Source organism: Chiloscyllium punctatum, chromosome 11, assembly GCF_047496795.1.
Source record: "Chiloscyllium punctatum isolate Juve2018m chromosome 11, sChiPun1.3, whole genome shotgun sequence".
In the NCBI taxonomy this organism is placed as follows: domain Eukaryota; kingdom Metazoa; phylum Chordata; class Chondrichthyes; order Orectolobiformes; family Hemiscylliidae; genus Chiloscyllium; species Chiloscyllium punctatum.
Window position 1 is genome coordinate 23,172,359 of NC_092749.1, and position 25,452 is coordinate 23,197,810.

At 41.5% G+C, this 25,452-nt stretch overlaps 1 protein-coding gene across 3 annotated transcripts in view; it reads left to right on the forward strand.

Annotated features, from left to right (window-relative positions):
- Positions 1-427: 427 nt before the first annotated feature.
- LOC140482824 (fasciculation and elongation protein zeta-2-like) overlaps positions 428-25,452 on the forward strand; it is a 136,275-nt gene continuing 111,250 nt past the window's right edge. Inside the window, exon 1 of one of the 3 annotated variants that reach the window (XM_072580497.1) lies at positions 428-1,032. In XM_072580497.1, coding sequence (XP_072436598.1) covers positions 560-1,032 — 473 coding nt within the window. In that variant the 5' untranslated portion in view covers positions 428-559. The remainder of the gene's footprint in view (positions 1,033-25,452) is intronic. The other 2 variants (XM_072580496.1, XM_072580498.1) reach the window with 2 other exon arrangements.

Sequence of the window (25,452 nt, forward strand, 5' to 3'; positions counted from 1 at the left end):
GGCATGGGATGGGGTCTGAACAAAAGCACATGGCCAGTCAAGGACCTCTCCTTTAAGGAAAAGATTCTTTGTTCGAAGGGGTTGTGAAGATAGATGTCAGGTAGCCCATCAACCACCTTGGCTCTCTGCATCTCTTCATGGGAGATTTTCTCCTTGGAAATGAGACAAAGGGAAGCACTGAGTGAAATGTTAGTGGTGCAGGTGAGAACGAGCCATATGTGGTGGGCGGGGCCGCGATCAGCTGGGCGGAGTCTTAGTCGGAGGGACGATGGCTCAGTCAGATGGGCGGGGCCATAGTCGGGCGGGCGTGGCCCAGGTCCGTTGGGCAGGACGGTGGGCGGTCGCGCTGGAGGGCGGGGCTATGGTCAGGCAGTTGTGGTAAGGTGTGGGAGGAGCCTTGCTCAGGGGCAGGGTCATCGCCCAGTGGCGCGGCTGTGGTCAGCCGGAGGGTGGGTGTGTTTGCGTATTTGGGCTGGACCATAGTCACGTGGCAACGGGTCTGTGTGGGCGTGTCCACCCTGAATAGCGTCCCCGTTCCACACAAAAAAAAACTGAGGGAATGAGGTCACAACACGACAGGGCGCGCGCAGAAGACTCCGCTCCCTTCCTCGTACCCGCGGCGGTTAGCGCGCCGGCGCACTGGCGACTGCGTTGTCAGCGCGAACGGGGGGAAAGCGACGGGGTCTTCCTTCAAGCGCCGCGGATCATGGCGGCTCCCTTAGCGCAGTTCGACGAGGACTGGCAGGATTTCTACGAATTCAAGGCGCCGCCGGCCAGCTATCAGCTGGACCAGGTTAACTCCAACGGCGTCCCCGGTACGAGCGGCGACTGCGGGACGCTGGAGCACTGCCTGGAGGATTTCTCCGAGCTGGACAACTTCTCGGGGGAGATCGTGAGCTTCAAGTCGATGGAGGACCTGGTCAACGACTTCGACGAGAAGCTGACGGTGTGTTTTCGGAACTACAACACCAACACGGAGAACATCGCCCCCGTCAAGCCTATCACCGAGGAGAGCATCATGAGGGACGACGAGTGAGTATCCTCTGGTAAAAAGGAGGGCGTTGGGTGGGTGAGGGGCAGCTGACTCGAGGTCGGGGTCGAGTTGTCCCCGGAAGGCTCCTTTCAGCTTCTAAATGAAAACAAATGATGGCAACTTTGTTCTGGTGGCAGTTGAGATCTTGCTGCTGCTGTGCCACCTCCCAATGCGCCATAGTTTGACAGCTCATAACCTCACGTTTACTGGGGAGCCTGTCTCTGCAGATCTCTCTCCTTTTTGTTCCGTGGTGTTCCCTTTTTTTTTGTTGGCTTTGTTTGGATGTCAGCTCATCAGCAGGCTTTTTTTTTTCATTTCTCTCTCTTTACCCCCCAACCCCGTTCAAATGATCACACTTTATTGCGATTTTTTGTGAACCTTTTCCACCGTAGCTGCCAAGTTTATGCTAAAAGCATTTCGTCAATCCAGCATATATAATAAACTCATTGACAGCACTGGAAATGTTTCAAAGAGTTCGCATAACATGCGGGCACAGCTAACCGCTTTATTTGCAGGGATATATAAGGGAGAGTCTGTTGTGCTTTGATCTTTGGGTAAACTGCATGCACCATATTGCAGCTAATTTGTGCCACTGGCTAACAGCATATCGTCATTGTGCCAGCGCAGTCAAAATTCCGTGCTCTTAGTTTCATTTGGGAAATGTCTAATTAGAAAGAGTTGGAGTCAGATGTATTACTTAAGCGATGGTGGTTACGAATTTGGAAAGCCATATATAGTACCTTCTAAATAAATAAAACCTTCTAAAGTATTCAGACTAATCTGCAGTCTGAAAGAGTACGAACCCATGTAATTTGTCGTGACTCTCAGAGCATCAAAATATTTTGTATAAACTGAAAATGCACGTTGCCTTTGTATTGACAGGTAGCTATCAAATGTATCACTACAAATTATTGCTATTGTGTAGTTTATTTCTCAGGGTGGTGGTTGGACTGCACCTCTGCAGCATGTGATCAGTACTTCTAACATAACGTGCTGGTATAACCTTTATTTTAAATGGAGTTAATCTTGTTGGTAAGGGAATTGTTGAACCATATGCAAAATGATTACTGCCACAAGTAGTAGTGTGGCAAACTGTCAAGAAACAGTTCAAACTATGAATTAGATTTATTAATCTTTCAGACCATCATTCTCAAATTATTAAAATCTGGGGTCAGATAGTTATTACTGAAGTGGCATTCTTGTTTGTAAAATATCTCCGTGATTCTAAATACTTATCGTTGAAAAGAATTAAAGTATTGATTCTAATGCTCATTTTAGATACCATTGTCTATATAAATAAAACTCAAATTATCAAAAACTTTTGAAACCTTCTTTTGTAAATTTTAGTTGTTTTTTTTCTGTTATTATTCTGGTCAGAAGGGTGGGTTAGTAAGCTTGCAGACACAGATCTGGGGAGTTGTGGATAGTGTGAAAAGTTGTCAAAGGATATAGATCAGTTGCAGGTATGGTGAAGAAATGGCAGATGGAGTTAATTGGGGGTGAATGTGACGTGTTGCAATTTAGGAAATCAAATGTTAGTAAAAAGTATACAGTTAATGGCAGAATCCTTAACAGCATTGATTAACAGAGGGATCTTGGGGTCCTCATCCATAGTTCCTGAAAGTGCCAACACAAATTGACAGGGTGCTAAAGAAAACATATGGTAAGCTTGCCTTTACTGATTGGGGCATTGAGTACATGAGTCAGGAAGTGATGTTGTAGCTTTGTAAAAAGTTTGGTTAGGCCACACTTAAGAATATTGCGTTCAGTTCTGGTCATCACACTACAGGAAGGATGTGGAGGGTGTAGAAGGGGTTTACTAGGATGCTGCCTGGATTGGATGGTGTGAACTCTTAAGGAGAGGCTGGACAAACTGGGGTTGTTTTCTCTGGAGGGGTTGAGCTCGGGGGAATCCTGATAGAAGTTTATAAAATTATGAGATGCATAAATAGGATTGACAGAATCTTTTTCCCAGAGTTGAAATGTCTAATACTAGAGGGCATGCTTTTAAGGTTAGTGGGAGAAAGTTCAAAGGACGTATGAGGGGCAAGTTTTTTTATATAGAGAATGGCAGGTGCTTGGAATGTGCTACCAGGGGTGTTGGTGGGGACAGATATGATAGCGGTGTTTAAGGATCTTTTAGATTAGCATATAAATAAGCAAGGAATGGAGGGATATGGACCATGGGCAGGCAGAAAGGATTCGTTAAACTTGGTTTCACGTTCGGCACAACATTGTGGGCTGAAGGGCCTGCTTGTGTTTTGTGTTCTGTGGTTCAGTGTGATTGTTGCACTTTTTATTCTTCCTTTCCTTTCTGGCTCTCATTCACATTTGTTCTTGTTTTTTGCATCGGTTCTTTGTTATTCCTTTCCATCTTCTGTTTCTCCTTTCCGTGTGGTTATTGTTTCTGGTACACTTTTAAGCTCCACGTTGTTCTTGTTAACTTGTTCAGGTTTTATCTTCAGGTATTTTTAAAGATGTAGATTGACTGACAACTTTTAATTCATTTTCAAAATGTCTTGTTTTCCTGACATAGGTTTAATAGATCTTGCTTTTCACATTGCTGTTTTAACACTTATGTTTTAGTCTTTCACATCCCTGAGTTTTGTATAATCTGTACATTATAAATCTGTAAATACAGTTTAATCACTAGAATATTGATAAATTGCAACCATACAAATGTGAAACTTCCAAAAAGTCAAAAATTATGGACTTGAAACGAGAATTATAAAATCTTTCAGAATAGGAAGCCATCTAAACTATCTTCTTAAGAGTTATTTACCTAGTTCTTTGTATTTTAATAGTTTTGGAGGCCATCATTGGAAGTTGATGAGTGTCTTTCTAATGTTACAGTTGGCATTAACAAATAGCAACTGCAATTTTTAAAAGTGAATGACACTATCTTCTCTTCTATATTATATGTAGCTCTACAGTATGCATTGCTGCATCTAAGCTGGCTAGCCCAACGTCTTGTCTTGCTGAGGGATTTGAGAGGCCTTAATCTGGATATTTTCAGATTGCTTTTTGTGGAATTTTGCTATGTACAAATTAGTTGTGTGTTTCTTGTTTCTTGTGTTATAATGCATCAACAGTTAAAAGTAGATCATTTTTTTGCAAATGATTTGAGTCATCCTGAGGTAGTGAAAGGCCCTGGATCAACCCAAGTCCTATCTCTTTTTTTTTCCCCCAGTTTACTGTCCTGCAACAGTGATTACAGGTGTGGCACCTAGCGTAAATCATTTTTCAAAATAACCAGAGCATCATCATTAATTAGTCCAAAAGTTATTTGAGAATATAATTAAGGTATCTATTCTGTTACTTCAGAGCACTAAGCCAAGCGTTGTGAGACACGTTATTCAAGGTCATTCGTTATTGTTTTGGGTTTACTTGACCTACAATATAACTCCAGTATTTCCCAGTTCCGTTTTCTCAAATCTCATTACTTCTCCAGCCACCTTAGCTTTACAAAATGTATCTCAGCAAAATGCTGTTGAAAACTTTTATGTTGCATGTGCATTATTTGAATCTTTAATTTTTGCTGCTTTAGGTCCAGTTAGCTGTCTTATATGTACAATCTTTTCCTCACATGGTGAATGGAGGAAGAAAGAGACAACTAATAAATTTGATTGTACTAAATTTTGTAAGTTCCTTTTGGTATTTTGGTACCATTACTAGTTTTCCTCCGCAATAAAACATGAGACCTTAAGGAAAAGGATAACATGAGGACTAAGCGGGGACTAATATGGCGCAATATCACAAACCGCCAACAAATGCTGTTGCTAAATGTAGCTTGTGCACTGTTTGTTTTGTTTAGATTTGTACTAGCTTGCAAGATGAGTTTTGCAAGCTGGCAGCCGCTTGATTTTTTTCAGATGCAATTAGAATGTGGCATGGAAAAAAGAATTGAGGGAATTAATTCTCTAGATTTTGCTTTTTAATGCTTTATTTAAGAATTGATTGTCTGTGACATAATGATCCTGTAGGAGTTTCATTGAAGGCATTATTAATATTTTGAGCAGTGTTTTGACTAAAAACAAACACTCATACTCTTTCGTTAGTGTATGTTGTGTCTGAGGCAAAAGTGAGTACTGCAGATGCTAGAGGTCAGAGTCAAGATTAGAGTGGTGCTGGAAAAGCACAGCAGGTCAGGCAACGTCCAAGGAGCAGGAAAATCGATATTTCGGGCAAAAACCTGGGGTTAACTTTAGGAGCCAGGCTGCCCAGTGATTTATTCAGAACACCAAAATGTTTTTTGTGAAATTCCATAAGGTTTCTAATGTCTGTCGTGTAGCCTTTCAACACTTTCCCAATACAATTTTTCTTCCTTTTGATACCAAAGATACACATGGTTGATTCATATTGCCACACTTGTGGCTGTGTGCGTTGCAAAATCTTTGAGATTAATTTGTCTTAACCTAGGTACTACCTGTTTATCATAAAAGATATGACTTTTGTTAACATTTGGAACTCTGGTTGCCTACATTGTAGATTAATCAATGATTTCACCTTAGCTAGATTATTTATCATCACTTGTAGAAAGCATTTGAGTTATTCAGGTTTATTGCCATATTTTGTCAATCTAGGATCTAGGTGACATCAATTTCATGCTGAATCTACTCATCCTTGAGGTTACTTGCAATGCTTAGACAAATTGGTATCAGTCTTGTTTGAAGGAATGTAATGAACCTTTTGGGGCTGCACCCCCATGTTGTTTAATCTTTTAACATGATGTCTGGTGTGTCCTTGCTTTAGATTGAAGCCTGCTGTTCGATGCAATAGTGTTGAATCATCAAAATGCTATCCTATCAGTTATTATTGGATATGTAGCAGACAATTTTGTTCTTACTAAATAATCTGGTTTCCTCATGTTTGTTCTCTGAATCTAGTTTGCAAATGCAAGAGCTGCACTTTTGAGGATCTGCCTATATACTAGATCAGGTGATATAACCTTCAATTATTTACTTTTATTGAAGAATTGTGAAAATCAATTTTATATTAAGTGAATAATTGAGAGTCACTATAAGACAATAATCTGTTTGGTGAGGGGGCAAGAATACAAAGGGAAATGTAAAATAGGGACAAGTTTGAAGAAAACTAATGTAATCTGAACAAAAGATTAAAATCTGAAGTAACTCCAGGATACCTTGAGCATAATTTTTAAAGATTTATTTCAGCATGGGATAGCATTTTTCTTTTGATATATAACTAAAGAATTGATTATTGTGACATAGGCAAGTTCATATTTCCTTGCCAATCATAGTCAATAAATCCATTGTTTTGCAGCATCTGAGTGTATTTAGTAAAATAATAACATCTTCTTTGAAGACAGAGTAAACAGTTTTTCTTAGACTCTAGCAAGCCAATGTCATTCAAACAAATGAATGAATTGAAAATATTCTTTTTCACATTTGACTATTTCTCTCTCAGCGCTCTGCATATCCCTGGACACTATAGGCAATTTAGCACTACCAATCCACCTGACCTGCTCATCTTTGGACTGTGGGAGGAAACCAGAGCACCCAGAAGAAACCAATGCTGACACAGGGAAAATGTGCAAACTCTACATAGACAGTCGTCCGAGGCTGGACTTGAGCCTGGATCCCTGGTGCTGTGAGGCAGCACTGCTAATCACTGAGCCACCATGCTGCCCCAGACTTCGTAGAATACGAGTTTCCTGATTGAAACAGGTTAGAGAGTCCTGGTTGACAGACATAAACAGGTGTGTCAGCTCCTGGATGAACAGGACCCCTGGTTCCTATTACCTGCCCTCGACCTCTTCATTTCCAACTGCCGCCGGGACATTAACCGCCTCAACCTGTCGTCCCCCCTCCCCCACTCCAACCTCTCACCCTCACAACGCGCAGCCCTCCAATCCCTCTGCTCCAATCCCAACCTCACCATTAAGCCAGCGGATAAAGGGGGCGTAGTGGTAGTCTGGCACACTGACCTCTACACCGCTGAAGCCAAACGCCAACTCGAGGATACCTCTTCCTACTGCTCCCTCGACCATGACCCCACCCCCCATCACCAAACCATCATCTCCCAGACCATACAGAACCTCATCACCTCAGGAGATCTCCCACACACAGCTTCCAACCTCATAGTCCGGGAACCCCGCACTGCCCGGTTCTACCTCCTTCCCAAGATCCACAAGCCTGACCACCCTGGCCGACCCATTGTCTCAGCATGCTCCTGCCCCACTGAACTCATCTCTACCTACCTTGACACTGTCCTATCCCCCCTAGTCCAGGAACTCCCCACATACGTTCGAGACACCACCCACGCCTTCCACCTCCTCCAAGACTTCCGTTTTCCCGGCCCCCAACGCCTTATCTTCACCATGGATATCCAATCCCTCTACACCTCCATTCGCCATGACCAGGGCCTCCAAGCCCTCTGTTTTTTTCTCTCCAGACGTCCCCAACAGTACCCTTCCACTGACACCCTCATTTGTTTGGCCGAACTGGTCCTCACCCTTAACAATTTCTCCTTTGAATCCTCCCACTTCCTCCAGACCAAAGGAGTAGCCATGGGCACACGTATGGGCCCCAGCTATGCCTGTCTCTTTGTTGGCTATGTAGAACAGTTGATCTTCCGCAATTACACCGGCACCACTCCCCACCTCTTCCTCCGCTACATTGATGACTGCATTGGTGCCACCTCGTGCTCCTGCGAGGAGGTTGAGCAATTCATCAACTTCACCAACGCATTCCACCCTGACCTTAAATTTACCTGGACTATCTCTGACACCTCGCTCCCCTTCCTGGACCTCTCCATCTCCATTAGTGACGACTGACTTGACACTGACATTTTTTACAAACCCACCGACTCCCGCAGCTACCTGGATTACACCTCTTCCCACCCTATCTCTTGCAAAAATGCCATCCCGTATACCCAATTTCTCCGTCTCCACCGTATCTGCTCCCAGAAGGACCAGTTCCACCACAGAACACACCAGATGGCCTCCTTCTTTAGAGACCGCAGTTTCCCTTTCCACGTGGTTAAAGATGCCCTCCAACGCATCTCGTCCACATCCCGCACCTCCGCCCTCAGACCTCACCCCTCCAACCGTAACAAGGACAGAACGCCCCTAGTGCTCACCTTCCACCCTACCAACCTTCGCATCAACCAAATCATCCGCCGACATTTCCGCCACCTCCAAAAAGACCCCACCACCAGGGATATATTTCCCTCCCCACCCCTTTCTGCCTTCCGCAAAGACCGTTCCCTCCGTGACTACCTGGTCAGGTCCACACCCCCCACGACCCACCCTCCCATCCTGGCACTTTCCCCTGCCACAGCAGGAACTGTAAAACCTGTGTCTACACCTCCTCCCTCACCTCTATCCAAGGCCCTAAAGGAGCCTTCCACATCCATCAAAGTTTCACCTGCACATCCACTAATATCATTTATTGTATCCCTTGCTCCCGATGTGGTCTCCTCTACACTGGGGAGACTGGGCGCCTCCTAGCAGAGCGCTTTAGGGAACATCTCCGAGACACCCGCACCAATCAACCAAACCGCCCTGTGGCCCAACATTTCAACTCCCCCTCCCACTCTGCCGAGGACATGGAGGTCCTGGGCTTCCTTCAGCGCCGCTCCCTCACCGCCAGATGCCTGGAGGAAGAACGCCTCATCCTCCGCCTCGGAACACTTCAACCCCAGGGCATCAATGTGGACGTCAACAGCTTCCTCATTTCCCCTTCCCCCACCTCATCCTAGTTTCAAACTTCCAGCTCAGTAACTGTCTCCTTGACTTGTCCTACCTGCCTATCTTCTTTTCCACCTATCCACTCCACCCTCTCCTCCTTGACCTATCACCTTCATCTCCTCCCCCTCTCACCCATTGTACTCTATGCTACTTTCTCCCCACCCCCACCCTCCTCTAGCTTATCTCTCCATGCTTCAGGCTCACTGCCTTTATTCCTGATGAAGGGCTTTTGCCCGAAACGTCGATTTCACTGCTCGTTGGATGCTGCCTGAACTGCTGTGCTCTTCCAGCACCACTAATCCAGTATTTGGTTTTCAGCATCTGCAGTCATAGTTTTTACCTCTGAGCTAGCTGGGTCAATGCCATTTACTATGCACATGTAAATAAAGAGTGATTTGCTGATGGGATTCTAGCCTTCGTCGAGTTATCTCAATAACTAACTCCTGTCTATTTAGTGAGCGAAGCTGCTTAATAATAATGTTATGTATCTCCAATTGAGCAGTGTTCCTCATTTCTGTTAGTATGAAACTATTCCTTTCTTCACCAGTATTGGGGAGTGTTCATTAACTGCAAATCACTGCTAGGCTTTACTTGGTGTTGGTGTTGTTGTTGTTTTAGTGACACAATGACTCCTTTCGGGCAACTTTTTTCATGCAGTAGTGCATGTATGAAATTAACTGCCAGAGGAAGTAGTGGACACTGGTACAATTACAATATTAAAGGCATCTGGATGGATACATGAAGAGGAAGGGTTTAGAAGGATATGGGCTAAATGCCGTCAAATGTGACTCGATTAATTTAGGATATCTGGTTGGCATGGAAGTATTGGACTGAAGGGTCTGTTCCTGTGTTGGACATCTCTATGACCCGATGACTGGTTAAGGTTTGTGTCCATTCCTTCCATTTGCATGTGGTTGGTAGGCTATCTGGTGCATAAAGGATTTCAATTAATTCAGTTGTGAAGTGGTGCAAACAACTCGCTGCAAGTTAATGAATACTTTAATGTTCCCTATTCTTAATATACTATTACATTTCCTTCAGATTTTACATGAATGCCTAATATATATTTTACCTAAAATGAATTATGATGATTTTGCCAAATTCTTGGATTTCCCGTTCTCCTTTTGATGGTAACATATTCCTTTATTTGCATGTATATGTGTAAGCAAACTCCTTAGAATATTTCCTGGGACATTGAATTTATAATAATTGCAGATTTGTGACTTTTGACGTCCTTCACAGCAGTTGTAATACACTGTGTCTCATTAATATTGTATTGATAATTCTAAACAAAGGGGAAGGTGTGATGGATGAAGGAGGCAGACGGAATTGTTGTTTTAGAAATATAGGATTTTTAAAAAGATTTTAATGTTCGGTTATGATTAAATGTCTTTATCTTTGGGACATTTGATGCTCTGGTCTCTTTTTTTCTTTCCCCCTCAAGTTGAAATTGAGGATTGAAGCCATCCTTCTTCCTTTTCTTGTAGAGTTGCTTAAGTTAACCCTGGAGGCACTTTCTCATTACTGCGGGAAAGAGAATTCAATTCATATGTTTTCATTATAAATTAATTAAAGTGAACATCTGTTCAGTAACATTTCTGATAACCATGTCTGGAGCCATTTAAAATTAGTTTCTGATCATTTGTGAGGGTTATTGTGTGTGTAGCAGATTTGGTTTTCGGAATAGTTTGAAGTGAACATTCAACAGCCTTTTATGCACTGTGGTTTAATATTAAAAAACACACAGATGTGGTATTTGTGTCATGCATTCATAGAGCCATAGACCCTTTGGTCCAACCCGTCCATGCCGACCAGCTATCCCAACCCAATCTATTCCCACCTGCCAGCACCCGGCCCATATCCCTCCAAACTCTTCCTATTCATATACCCATCCGAATGCCTCTTAAATGTTGCAATTGTACCAGCCTCCGCCATATTCTCTGGCAGCTCATTCCGTACCCGTACCACCTTCTGTGTGAAAAAGTTGCCCCTTAGGTCTTTTTTATATCTTTCCCCTCTCACCCTAAACCTATGCCCTCTAGTTCTGGACTCCCCGACCCCAGGAAGAAGACTTTGTCTGTTTATCCTATCCATGGGGAACCTTGTTGAACACCTTACTGAAGTCCATATAGATCATGACTAACGCTCTGCCCTCAATCGTCTTTGAAGAAGTAATAAAAAGCTCAATCAAGTTTGTGAGACATGATTTCCCACGCGCAAAGCCATATTGACTATCCCGAATCAGTCCTTGCCTTTCCAAATATATGTACATCCTGTCCCTCAGAGTTCCCTCCAACAACTTGCCCACCACCGAGGTCAAGCTCACCGGTCTATAGTTCCCTGGCTTGTCTTGACTGTCCTCCTTAAACAGTGGCACCACATTTGCTAACCTCCAGACTTCCGGCACCTCACCTGTGACTATCGATGATACAAATATCTTAGCAAGAGGCCCAGCAATCACTTCTCTAGCTTCCCACAGAGCTCTCTGGTACACCTGATCAGGTCCTGGGGATTTATCCACCTTTGACTGTTTCAAGACACCCAGCACTTCCTCCTCTGTAATCTGGACATTTTGCAAGATGTCACCATCTATTTCCCTACAGTCTATATCTTCCATATCCTTTTCCACAGTAAATACTGATGCAAAATATTTATTTAGTATCTCCCCCATTTTCCGTGGCTCCACACAAAGGCTGCCTTGATGATCTTTGAGGGGCCCTATTCTCTCCCTAGTTACCCTTTTGTCCTTAATATATTTGTAAAAACCCTTTGGATTCTCCTTAATTCTATTTGCCAAAGCTATCTCGTGTCCCCGTTTTGCCCTCCTGATTTCCCTCTTAAGTATACTCCTACTTTCTTTATACTCTTCTGAGGATTCACTCGATCTATCCTGCCTGTACCTTACATATGCTTCCTTCCTTCTTTTTCTTAACCAAACCCTGAATTTCTTTAGTCATCCAGCACTTCCTATATCTACCAGCCTCCCTTTCATCCTGACAGGAATATACTTTCTCTGGATTCTTGTTATCTCCCTTCTGAAAGCTTCCCATTTTCCAGCCTTCCCTTTACCTGTGAACATCTGCCTCCAATCAGCTTTCGAAAGTTCTTGCCTAATACCGTCAAAATTGGCCTTTCTCCAATTTAGAACTTCAACTTTTAGATCTGGTCTATCCTTTTGCATCATTATTTTAAAACAAATAGAATTATGGTCGCTGGCCCCAAAGTGCTCCCCCACTGACACCTCAGTCACCTGCCCTGCCTTATTTCTCAAAAGTAGCTCAAGTTTCGCATCTTCTCTAGTAGGTACATCCACATACTGAATCAGAAAATTGTGTTGTATGCACTTAAGAAATTCCTCTCCATCTATACCCTTAACACTATGGCAGTACCAGTTGATGTTTGGAAAGTTAAAATCCCCTACCATAACTACCCTATTATTCTTACAGATAGCTGAGATCTCCTTACAAGTTTGTTTCTCAATTTCCTTCTGACTAGTGGGGTGTCTATAATACAATCCCAATAAGGTGATCATCCCTTTCTTATTTCTCAGTTCCACCCAAATAACTTCCCTGGATGGATTTCCAGGAATATCCTCCCTCAGCACAGCTGTAATGCTATCCCTTATCAGAAATTCCACATTTATGAGGCAATGCAATCAGTTGATTCTTTTCTAATTTGCCTATTTTAATGACAATGTGTGGTATATGACAATGCGTGGATGTATTCTGATTTTGGCTGCGATTTATTTTTGAATCTCTCAAATATTAGGGATGAGGAATATTTGTACACCATGTGCACCCATTAATACTTTAATTGTGAAGTAAAATTCTCTCTCTATATTCCCACAATGGCAGTTAACCCTAATTTCTATCAGGTAAAAACAATGACTGCAGATGCTGGAAACCAGATTCTGGATTAGTGGTGCTGGAAGAGCACAGAAGCTACCTGGATGCTGCTTGAACTGCTGTGCTTTTCCAGCACCACTAATCCAGAACCTAATTTCTATCAGCCAATCCTCTTGGATAAGTATACAATTTTCAAATTCTACTTTTGCTACATGTAGGCTCTAGGACTGCCAATTTGTTAGTATGTAAACACAGCAAGTGATCAGGAAGGCAAGTGGAATATTGATTATTGAAAGGGAATAGAATATAAAAATAGGGATGTTTTGCTGCAGTCGAATAGGGCATTGGTGAGACCATTTCTAAAGTACTATGTAAAGTTTTGGTCTCCTTATTTAAGAAATGCATTCGAAGCTGTTCAGGAGACACCCATTCATATGATCCCTCGGATAAGGGGATAATTCTGAGAGGAGAATTTGGACAAGTTGGATCTGTATCAGTGGGAGTTTAGAAGAATGAGAGGTGATTTTTATGGAAGACTGGGGGTTGGCCACCGTGGTGCTACTGTTTCAGAAAGATGGTCAGGAAAGACCAGGGAACTAGAGACCAATGACATCGGTGGTGGGCAAATTGTTGGAGGAAATCTTGACGAACAGGATGTACATGTATTTGGAAAGGCAAGGACTGATTCAGGATAGTCAACATAGCTTTGTGTTTGGGAAATCATGTCTCACAAACTTGATTGAGCTCATTGTTACTTTTTCAAAAATGATTGAGGGCAGAGCGGTAGACGTGATCTATATGGACTTCAGTAAGGTGTTCAACAAGGCTCCCCATGGGAGACTGATTAGCAAGGTTAGATCTCATGGATTATAGGGAAAACTAGCCATTTGGATACAGTACTGGCTCAAAGTAAAAAGACAGTGGTGGTGATGGAGGGTTGTTTTTCAAACTGGAGGCCTGTGACCAGTGGTGTGCCACAAGGATCAGTGCTGGGTCCGCTACTTTTCATCATTTAAATGAATGATTTGGATGTGAGCATAAGAGGTAAAGTTAATAAGTTTGCAGATGACACCAAAATTGGAGGTCGTGGACAGTGAAGATTAGAACCGTATCTTGATTAGATGGGCCAGTGGGCTGAGAAGTAGTAGATGGAGTTTAATTTACATAAATGTGGGGTGATGCATTTCAGGAAAGCAAATCTGAGCAGGAGTTATACACTTAATGGTAAGATCCTAGGGGCTGTTGCTGAACAAAGCGATCTCGGAGTGGAGGTTCATAGCTCCTTGAAATTAGAGTTGCAGGGAGACAGGATAGTGAAGAAAGCATTTGGTATGCTTTCCTTTATTGGTCAGAGTATTAAGTATAGGAGTTGGGAGGTCATGTTGCGGCTGTACAGGACATTGGTTAGGCCACTGTTGGAATATTGCATGCAATTCTGGTCGTCTTCCTATCGGAAGGATGTTGTGAAACTTGAAAGGGATCAGAACAGATTAACAAGGATGTTGCCAGGTTTGGAGGATCTTGAGCTACAGGGAGAGGCTGAACAGGCTGGGGCTGTTTTCCCTGGAACGTCGGAGGCTGAGGGGTGACCTTATAGAGATTTATAAAATCATGAGGGGCATGGGTAGGGTAAATAGTCAGGTCTTTTCCCTGGAGCTGGGGAGTGTAAAACTAGAGGATATAGGTTTAGGGTGAGAGGGGAAAGATATAAAAGAGAGCTAAGGGGCAACTTTTTCTTGCAGAGGGTAGGGTGTGTATGGAATGGGCTGCCAGAGGAAGTGGTGGAGGCTAGTCCAATTGCAACATTTAAAAGGCATCTGGATGGGTATATGAATAGGAAGGGTTTGGAGGAATATGGGCCAGATGCTGGCAGGAGGGACTAGAATAGGTTGGGATATCTGGTTGTCATGGGCGAGTTGGACCTCTCTATGACTCTGTATAAAATTCTGAAAGAACTTAACAGGGTGGGTTCAGAAATGATGTTTCTCCTTTTGGTAGAGTCTCTAACTTGGGGATTTAAATGTTTTAACGCTTAAAGGTCTAAGGTTAAGGGGTCTCATATGAGATGAGGAAAAGGTTTTTCTGAGGTTTGAGAGTCATATAGAATTTTCTTCTGCAGAGAGCAGTAAAAGCAGGATCGTTAAATATTTTTAATGTGGAGGTAAATAAACTCACTTGTTGATCAAGGACAGGCAGAAAGTACAGGCCACTGTCAGTTCAGCCGTGATATTATCAATGGCAAACAGACTTTAGGCCCAGTGGCCTGTTGCTAATGGATATATTGTGTGAATTATTGAGGTTCATTTTGTTTTGTGTCCTTTCCAGTGCATGCATAATTGCATTGTATCAAGTAGTGTGTTTTGCTTAGACTTTTGAGTAAAGTTCATCTACTGGAGGGTGGTCAGTTTGTGTTTTGAAATATTTTATTTTTCCAGAGCCCATTCCTCTGGAAACATTCGAGTCCACTTTTCTGTATGCTACATCAAAATGTTCCAGTTTACTTTTCATGTTTTCTATTGCTGGTATCCTGCTTTTGATTTTATTTTTGCCTTTGAGTGAAGTGTCTGAGATTAAAGAATTTAGAAAACTCACTCAGGCAAGGATGGTGCTATTTCTTTATAATCTGCCTATCTTTGTATAAGGAATCATTGTCTCAGAACTCTAATGAAATTTGCATGCTGTCACAGGCTGACCAGATGGGCTAAAATGGTCCTTTCTTCTCTTACATTCTTATGCTCCCATTTGGAAGGGAATTGATGTGCTGGAAATGGACGGACAGAATACAGTACAAGCCTGCGGTCAGTTGTAGGCACTAATATCTATTTCAGAAATCTGAGATGGAAATTATTATCTTTTATCCACAGAATATTTTTCTTCTGCGTTAGTGGTAGAATTGAAACAGTTTGATAATTTAATAAATTCAAAGGATTTTATTTTGCCCCATTCCTATTTCAATCTTCCAGTACTAACCAAAATGATGGAAATAATTTGACGAGAATTCTCTGTATGGCGACATTTAAGATTGTTGCCTTTTTCCTAATTGGCAAGCAGTGTGATTCATACTGTAAGAGCATATGATTCATGTTACATATCACATCTCATTAATCAGCGTTGCATTCTAGCTGTGACAAGGTGGCATTAATGGTTGAATGTTTGGGGATTTCCATTTTGAAGGCCACACTGAAAAGTGGCATTTGTAGAATTGATGTGACAGTACCATTTGCATTAGAGATAGTATACATTTTGAGTATGTGCTGTTTAAAAATAAAGAATGTCGTGGCGCAGAAGTCAGAAAATGCATAGAATCTGGTTGTTTAAGTCCTTACATTTATGTTATTGGTGTTAGACATGGATGTTTTTGTTCCAGTAATTTTGTGAGCTACATTACTTTGTTCTAAAACAATGCTACCAGTAAAGCTGATAAGGGAATGGGTTGTTAACTTGTTATATTCTAAAAACCTTCTAAGTTGCAAATTATTTAAGTTAAACTATTTTATACTTTCACTACAATTGACAATTTTTGGGTTTTTAAAAATGTAAGCCATATTCCTCACACTTATGTGAGGAATAAGAGAATGGTCAAAGAAAGAGTAGGGCCGATCAGGGATAGCATAGGGAATTTGTGTGTGGAGTCTGAGGAGGTAGGGGAAACCCTAAATGAGTTTTTTGCTTCTGTCTTTACAAAAGAAACGAACTTTGTAGTGAATGAAACCTTTGAAGAGCAGGTGTGCATGCTGAAATGGATAGAGATAGAGGAAGCTGATGTGCTGAAAATTTTGTCAAACATTAAGATTGACAAGTCGCCAGGCCTGGACCAGATTTGTCCTCGGCTGCCTTGGGAAACGAGAAATGCAATTGCTTCGCCACTTGCGAAGATCTTTTTTCATCCTCGCTCTCCATTGGAGTTGTACCTGAGGACTGGAGAGAGGCAAATGTAATTCCTCTCTTCAAGAAAGGAAATAGGGAAATCCCTGGCAATTACCGACCAGTAAGTCTCAAGTCTGTCGTCTGCAAGGTGTTAGAAAGGATTCTGAGGGATAGGATTTATGACCATCTGGAAGAGCATGGCTTGATTTAAATGCAGTCAACACGGCTTTGTGAGAGGCAGGTCATGCCTCACAAACCTTATTGAGTTCTTTTGAGGATGTGACTAGAAAAGTTGATGAGGGTAGAGCTGTGGATGTGGTGTATATGGACTTCAGCAAGGCATTTGATAAGGTTCCCCATGGTAGGCTTATTCAGAAGTTCAGGAGGAATGAGATTCAGGGGAACGTAGCTGTCTGGATACAGAATTGGCTGGCCAACAGAAGACAGGAGTGATAGTAGAAGGAAAGTATTCTGCCTGGAAGTCTGTGGTGAGTGGTGTTCCACAGGGCTCTGTCCTTGGGCCTCTATTGTTTGTAATTTTTATTAATGACTTGGATGCGGGGATTGAAGGATGGGTCAGCAAGTTTGCAGATGACACAAAGGTTGGAGGTGTCGTTGATAGTACAGAGGGTTGTTGTAGGCTGTAGCGGGACATTGACCGGATGCAGAGATGGGCTGAGAGGTGGCAGATGGAGTTCAACCTGGATAAATGCGAGGTGATGCATTTTGGAAGGTCGAATTTGAAAGCTGAGTACAGGATTAAGGATAGGATTCTTGGCAGTGTGGAGGAGCAGAGGGATCTTGGTGTGCAGGTACATAGATCCCTTAAAATGGCCACCCAAGTGGACAGGGTTGTTAAGAAAGCATATGGTGTATTGGCTTTCATTAACAGGGGAATTGAGTTTAAGAGTCGTGAGATCTTGTTGCAGCTCTATAAAACTTTGGTTAGACTGCACTTGGAATACTGCGTCCAGTTCTGGTCGCCCTATTATAAGAAAGATGTGGATGCTTTGGAGAGGGTTCAGAGGAGGTTTACCAGGATGCTGCCTGGACTGGAGGACTTATCTTATGAGGAGAGGTTGATTGAGCTCTTATTTTTTTCATTGGAGAAAAGGAGGAGAAGAGGGGACCTAATTGAGGTATACAAGATAATACGAGGCATAGATAGAGTCGATTGCCAGAGACTATTTCCCAGGGCAGAAATGACTAACATGAGGGGTCATAGTTTTAAGCTGGTTCGAGGAAAGTATAGAGGGGATGTCAGAGGTGGGTTCTTTACACAGAGAGTTGTGAGAGCATGGAATGCAATGCCAGCAGCAGTTGTGGAGGCAGGGTCATTGGGGACATTTAAGAGACTCCTGGACATGCATATGGTCACAGAAATTTGAGGATGCATACATGAGGATCAGTGGTAGGCACAACATCGTGGGCTGAAGGGCCTGTTCTGTGCTGTACTGTTCTATGTTCTATAGTAGCAGATGGAATTTCAGCCCATCGAATCTGCTCTGCCATTCAGTGAAGTCATGGCCGATCTGAAAATCCTCAACTCCACCTTCTTTCTTTTTCCCCATAAGCCTTGACTTCCTTACTAATTTAAAATGTTTAACCTTTCTCAACATGGTTGTGTTCTTTTCCTTTTTAAACATTTGTATTCATTGTGAAAAATGCTTTTTTTTTGTCTCTCTTTTATCTTGTTTCTTACTTTCTCGCATGGTAGTTTTTCTTGTCCATTTCTTTCTCTAAAGGGGAAGAGATAGGAAGATTTGGAAGCAGAGAGGGAAGGGCTTTTGCCTGAAACGTCGGTGTTTTTTGAACTTTTTTTTTTCTCTGCTCCTTGGATGCTGCCTGACCTGCTGTGCTTTGCCAGCACCACTCTAATGTAGACTATAGGTAATCAGTGACAGGAGGCTTATGTATACAGTGCGTGACGATGCATTGGCTTTAAGAGATGAATTTTCTCCTGGTTTCTTTTCAAGGGAGATTGGAGGAACAGGCCCTGACCAATCTGAGAAAATAAACAATTTGTGAGGCCTTGGAAGTTTTATTTTAAAAGGTTAGAACAGTAGAAGCAGCCCAAGTGGGGTGTGGTCAAGCTATCAAGGATTTTTAGTTAGCTTTCAGCAGTTGCTGTTTGAGTCTCAACATCATTAGAAGCTGCAGTAAATGTCTCCTGGCTGCTGCTACTGAGTTTTTGTTTGATGTTTTTTCTGTCTGTTTGTGCTATTGGGTTGCATGTGAAAACATGATTTCTGAATTTGCCTTTTTGCTAACTGGTGTGTTTGTGGAATGTTACTATATTAGAACAGTTAATTATTAATAGTTACTCCATCCAGTATTCTGTTAAGTTTTCCAATATTCTGTTAAGTTTTTCTTTCATTTATTGTATTTGAACTGTCGTAATTATGTTTTACTTTATGTCGAGTCATGACCAGTCGTATTGCATCTGGAACGCTGCACTTTATATTTGCCTTTAAAATAAGAAAATGTTACGGTCTAGACTACCACCTTAAAATATTTAGAGGGGTTCTAGTCTGGTCCATAATAAGGAAATTGACCATTTGAACGAAATAGCCTGTGTCTCTGCTGGGATTCTATCAAAGGTTGTTAACTCAGTTGATAAACCTGTTTGACTATGGATGTAGGTTTGCTCGCTGAGCTGGAAGGTTCATGAAAGGTTTCAGTGAGCAAACCTACATCCAGAACCCCAACCTGAGCTACAAATCTTCTCAAAAATCACTATTGGACTATAGCCTGGTGTGATGTTGATGATCTGTAGGTCACTCGGTTCCGCGACGGGTCAATTAACACATCTGGAAATGACTCTTTTGTCTAACATGCAAACAATTGTTTATTGTATGTTACAGTGCTGGGTTGGCAGACTCTGATTCACCCAGAAATATGAAAACTTGTTAGCAATCAAAAGAATCCAACAACCTCAGAGTTTGCATAAGGTTTATATACATTATTCGTCATCAGACATGGAGCAAGATAGCATAGTAACAACCAATCAATACATGATATCACTTCATGGGTAGTTGCTTGAACCAGTGATATTGATTAAGTCATAATGGTTTATGTCACCTTTGCAAAGGTTTGCAGCTTGCAAAGTGTGGTTTAGTATTTCCTCTGTGAGGACTCGCAGCTTGCAAAGTGTGGTTAGTTTTTTATATAGCTTTAGAGACTAGTTGTAGGTGGTCACGTAGGCACGGGGAACCATTTTGCTGGGAACCATTTTGTCTCTAACTGCAATTTAGAATTAACCGTTATTTCTGAATTTTGGTGGAATTACATCAGTCTGCGGTTTCTTCTTTATGTCTGGTTTGGTGCAATCTAATTTAGCAATGCAGAAGCTATTTTGTGCAGCTCCTTTATCCATTTTGTCCTACCTCCCAGAGGCCCATATCCTCAGTGTGGCTTCTGACTTTGTCCACCAGGTCCAACTTGGGCAGCTCCACATCTTGAGTTCAAGTTAGCGCGTCAATGTAATGTAACATTGTTCAAGTGGCATCTTTCAGATCAGTTCAGGAAGATGTGGAAGATCTCATGTCACTGTACAATTAGTTCTTCCAGTGGTCTGACGAATAATTCTCCCTCAACTGGTCCTATTAAAAATGAATTACCTGATTTTTGAAGTCCCTTGATTACTTGTCCTTGCATATTGACCCATTTCCAGCATACTGATAACATTAAGTGCATCTCATTATCACCTCTCTTGATTTCTCTGTCTGTGATTTGTCATACTAAAGTCTGAAATCTATCATTAAATTAGCAGAAATTTCCTCCAATTAATTACATCCTTTATCCAAAACCATCAAGATCAGTGGTTTTTGGAATTTGGACTTTTTCTGATATCTGAATAATTGACAGTTTTACAGTGAAATAAAAAAAATACAAACAGTGGATGTACCTGTGAGTACTACAAGTGCTGAGACAGAATTGACTCCTGCCAGTCCTGGACCACACTGCCACATCACATCTGAGTGATGTGCGTCGAGAGGGTGTGGAGTTGAGTAAACTGTTTGCATGCTAAACTACCTTGTTATGGAGAAAAATCTTCATGAAAATCTTCGGATTTCGGGATTTCAGACAAATGATTGTGTACCCGGGTTGGGAAAGTGATAACTATTGGTTTGTGATTTATTGTCCATATTCTACCTTGCACCTAGCCCCACTTATCCTTCCAACCTGAACTTGCTGTTCACAGTTGGTTCATTGTTTGGCCATGCCTTAATTTCTTAAAATTTTCATCCTTGTTTTCAAATATCTCCATGACCTTGGAGCTCATTGCTGTCTGAAGTCTTTCCATTCTTCCATTTACATCTTGCAGATCCCTAAGTGTTTTTTTTTCATATCATCATTGGTGACATTGTCTTCAGCTACCAGGGGCCTAAATTCTGTTATATCCTCCTTGAAAATCTATTTTGCACACTGACAGATTTTTAAGGATCACCTTAAAGACAATCTTCTGATCACCTGTCTTAATATCTCTCTTCATGGCTCATCGTTGAATTTTGTTTAACCTTTTGCACTGATGGAAGTGCCTTCTGCTGTTTTGCTGTGCTCAGGGCACTGCAAAGGACAAGAGTTTTTTTTGCCGGCCTGTTGTAAGTATAATTGGCTGCATTGTTGATGTAATATGATAATAGTAGCTGAAATTCATTGGTTGTGTAGTGCTCTGGGATGACCTGAAGACAACAAAATATTAATTTTGGTTGTTGGTCCCTTTCCATCCCTATGCCTCCTTTTACTTTTGTATTTTCTACACTTTTTTTTCTTTCCTTTTTATTCTGTCTGTCTCTTAGTCTTCCTCATTGTGTTTCTGTCTTTATCCCTTTTCTATCAGTCCTTGTTTCTTTCACAATCTTCCTATCAACTTAAAGAGAGAAATTGCTGGAAATAGTCAACAGGTCAAGCAGGCTATATGGTGAGAAAACCGTTAAGGTTTCAGGTTGAATACCTTGTCATTTACTCTTCATAGTCTATTTTTGATTATCTGATCAGGTGCCACATAATTCCTCCTCGCCAGTGATTGTGTTTTGCATTTATGCATTTAAAGAATTTGTTCAATATCCTTGAGCGAAATTTATTTTAATGACAAAAAATGTAAACGTTCATGTCATAAACTCCCTATGGTCTTAACCAAAGTTAATTAAAATCAGAACACTCCTATTGTACTTGGGCAATGATTTTTGTGTGCTCTATAGGAGTAGGCTTAAATGTCACATGTTCATTGTATCTGTGCCAAAAATAGGAGTAACTGGTCTTCGAATGTACATCGTAGTTTTATAATTTTTCACATTATATTCTGTATTAAAAATGAATCATTTTGAAGTATGTTTCCTTCTCTAATGACTGTGTACTTAAATGAATGTTTCTGTTTTGGTCAGATAAACATGCAATACAGAAAGTATTTCTACATATAGTTGTTTAGCTGATCTTGTAATTACTTTATCATATTACATACGTGCAACAGATTTTGGCTTAAGTCAGTGTTTTAACTTCTGAACAATGGCAGCTTTTGCTTTTATTATTTGTGCTGTATTATTTCCTTGAAGCTTGCTTTAGAGAGGTTACAGCCACTTAACAAATTATATAGAACAGATACCAATTAGAATGGATTATTCTGCATTAATTTAAAGGGGAAGTGACTGACCTTTGGCAATGAAGATAATACGATGTAACTGGAGAGGGAATACGTGAAGTCCATGCGCTTAAGACATTTGGAGAGAGGTGGACACCACAGTAGCTGGGGTGCATTAGTTTTTCACCCTATTCCAATTGTTGATCCCTTTTGTTATTGTTAAATTACCCATGGTGAGTAGTGATTGTGGTTAGTTAATTCTTTAGTTCATCGTTGGGTGATTTGGTGGTGACTATATTATTTAAGAAAAAAGCTGAGGTCTTGAGAATTGTTATGTTCAAGGAAAATGTATAATGGTTTCCCTTTTTGAGACATTTACCTAAAGGATACCAGATTATTCTTTGTTAAAATTCTTAAAACACTAATTACAGACCTGCAAACTGACTCTTCCACTTGCTTTGTATTTTTTTTGTTAATTATGAGTGAAACATCCTACTGCTATATGTTGAAGAGTTTAGATAGAAACAGCGTAAAAGTTTGCATATCTTTTCCAGAAAGGAGATTGGAGACTTGAAAGTTTATACTGATAACTCTCTCACTGATTTGAGGTTTCTGCCAAGGTCACTAATATTTAAGGAAACTAATCTGTTGTCCTCTTCTGGTGTGTGTGTGTGTGTGTGTGTGTGTGTGTGTGTGTGTGTGTGTGAGAATGAGAACCAGGTTCTATCCATTTGAGAAACTTTTTGACATTGATCAGTTTTAATTTTTCTATTTGTATGTTGCTAATTAGAGCTGATGCTTATTCTGTAACTATAAACTTCCAGAATGACTGAGTCTGTGTCCGATTTCCCCCCTCTCTATCCCCCACTCCTTCTACCTATCTCACTAACAGTCCACCCCTTCAAAAAAATCCACGTTTGAAGAGTAAAAGGTTCTTATTACAAATATATATTGATACTGTGATGATGTCACTTTTTAAAAAGGCTATTTTGTCCTTGGTTTTTTTTTGAAGAAATGTTATTAAGGCAGAGGTACCAAAGGAGTGAAAGTGGGTACTGCAGATGCTGGAGATTAGAGTCAAGATTAGAATGGTGCTGGAAAAGCACAGCAGATCAGGCAGCATCCAAGGAGCAGGAAAATCTATGTTTTCAGGCAAAAGCCCTTCATCAGTTATGAGGCTGGGAACCTCGGGTGGAGAGATAAATAGGAGGAGGGTAGGGCTGGGGAGGGGAAGGTAGCTGAGAGTGCAGTAGGTGGATGGAGATGGGGGTGAAAGTGATAGGTTGGAGAAGAGGATGGAGAGGATAGATGGGAAGGAAGATTGACAAATGTTACCAAAGTACTAAAGGGTAGCAAAAGATACCAAAGGGTCTAGTTTAACAATGGAAGGGGAGTGGCCAGTTCTCCCAGTTCAGGTTTTTTTCTAATTTGTTTTAGCTGTAGCAGTCATAAGGTTTGAGTCCAGGGGAGTTGCAAGCTTTAGTAAAGAATTCCTCTGACCCTCTTCTGAAATATCTTTGGGCATAGATTCTTTACAGGCAGGAAGAAACAGTGTTTATGGAATGATACAATATTGGAGCAGTCAATTAGTAATAGTTATTATATTGGGTCAGTTAAGATTTCCAGTAATTATTCTAAATTCCATTTTCTTTTGCATTTAACCTGTAGTGTTTAAATAAATTCAGTTTTGCTTAAAGCTAAGTAGTTTAACCAGCTGCATCACAACTGGAATATCCATTTTCCCTTGCCTTTAAAGTAAGAAAATATTAGGGTCTAGACTCCCTTCTTAAAATATTTTTGAGGGGATCTGGTCTGGTCCGTAACAATACTGTGTAATGAGTGCATGGGATGCTGTGCTCAGTTGAAGCTAACTATGTGGATTAGAGCCATAATACTGTACTTGTAAACAAAAGAAATGGGAAGCACTCCTGTTGGTCAGACCCACTAAAATTGGCTATCTAGTGCTGTTGGGTTTAGAATTATTAAATTCCTTTATACTTATGAATGCTGTTGACAGTCAGAGCATTTGTGAATCTTCTGTTGGAAGCATCTAATATAATATTAAAGTAGAAACAGTTCAGTGAAGAGTTTCTGTTCATGACTTTTGACAGTTCAGTTATTCTCTGTAAGAACAAAGCATGGTTTCAAGGGACAGTGATGGTAGTATATTTCATAATGACGCTGATAGTGTTGGTAGATATTGTTGCTGGCATACAAACTTGCCTTGAGGGCATGAAATAATTGCTGCAGAAATACACTTCCACTGGGAATTGAGAGCTCCTAATTATACTTCTGTTTGCTGTACCATGTCACAATCCAGAGCTTTCATGAAGTGGAACTGGTCGGTTTGTCCAAGTATTTGTTCAATATTCAATTATGAAGTGGACCCTTTTACAAAATAATTCAACTTCCTAAAGTCTTTGAGGAGCAATTTTACTAGATTCCTCTGCTGACAACAATTGTGAATAAAATTCACAGAACAATGGTGTGATAGACCCTTCTCTGACTCTCAGAAATTTAACTGGAAAGGGACCTTTTCTAAATTAATGTTTGAGTTACTTTCGGAAACTAATTGGGAGGGATGACTTACCACAGGAAAGCAGTGGGGTACAGGACTCTGGCACAGAGTCTGTCCCTGCTACTCAGAAGGGAAAGGAGAAGAGGAGCCGAGCAGTAGTCATTGGGGACTCCATAATTAGGGGGACAGATAGGAGGTTCTGTGGGGACGAGAGAGATTCACGGTTGGTGTGTTGCCTCCCAGGTGCCAGGGTTCGTGATGTCTCTGATTGTGTTTTGGGATCCTTAAGGGGGAGGGGGAGCAGCCCCAAGTCGTGGTCCACATAGGCACCAATGACATAGCTAGGAAGAGAGATGGTGATTTAAGGCAGAAATTCAGGGAGTTAGGATGGAAGCTTAGAGTTAGGACGAACAGAGTTGTTGTCTCTGGTTTGTTGCAGTGCCACATGCTAGTGAGGCAAGGAATAAAGGGAGAGAGAGGAGTTGAACACGTGGTTACAGGGATGGTGCAGGAGGGAGGAATTCTTGGATAATTGGGGCTCTTTCTGGGGTAGGTGGGACCTCTACAAGCAGGATGGTCTTCATCTAAACCAGAGGGGTATCAATATCCTGTGGGGGAAATTCGCTAAGGCTATTGGGGTGGGTTTAAACTAATCCAGCAGGGGGATGGGAACCAAAATTGTAGTTCAAGTATAGAGTAGGCAGGTTGAGAGTAGGTAGGTCCAAAATCAAGTTTCAGGGACACAAGATGGCACTGGCAAGCAAGAAGTTGGTTTGAAGTGTGTCTACTTCAATGCCAGGAGCATCCGGAATAAGATGGGTGAACGTGCAGCATGGGTTGGTACCTGGGACTTTGATGTTGTGGTCATTTCGGAGACATGATTAGAGCAGGGACAGG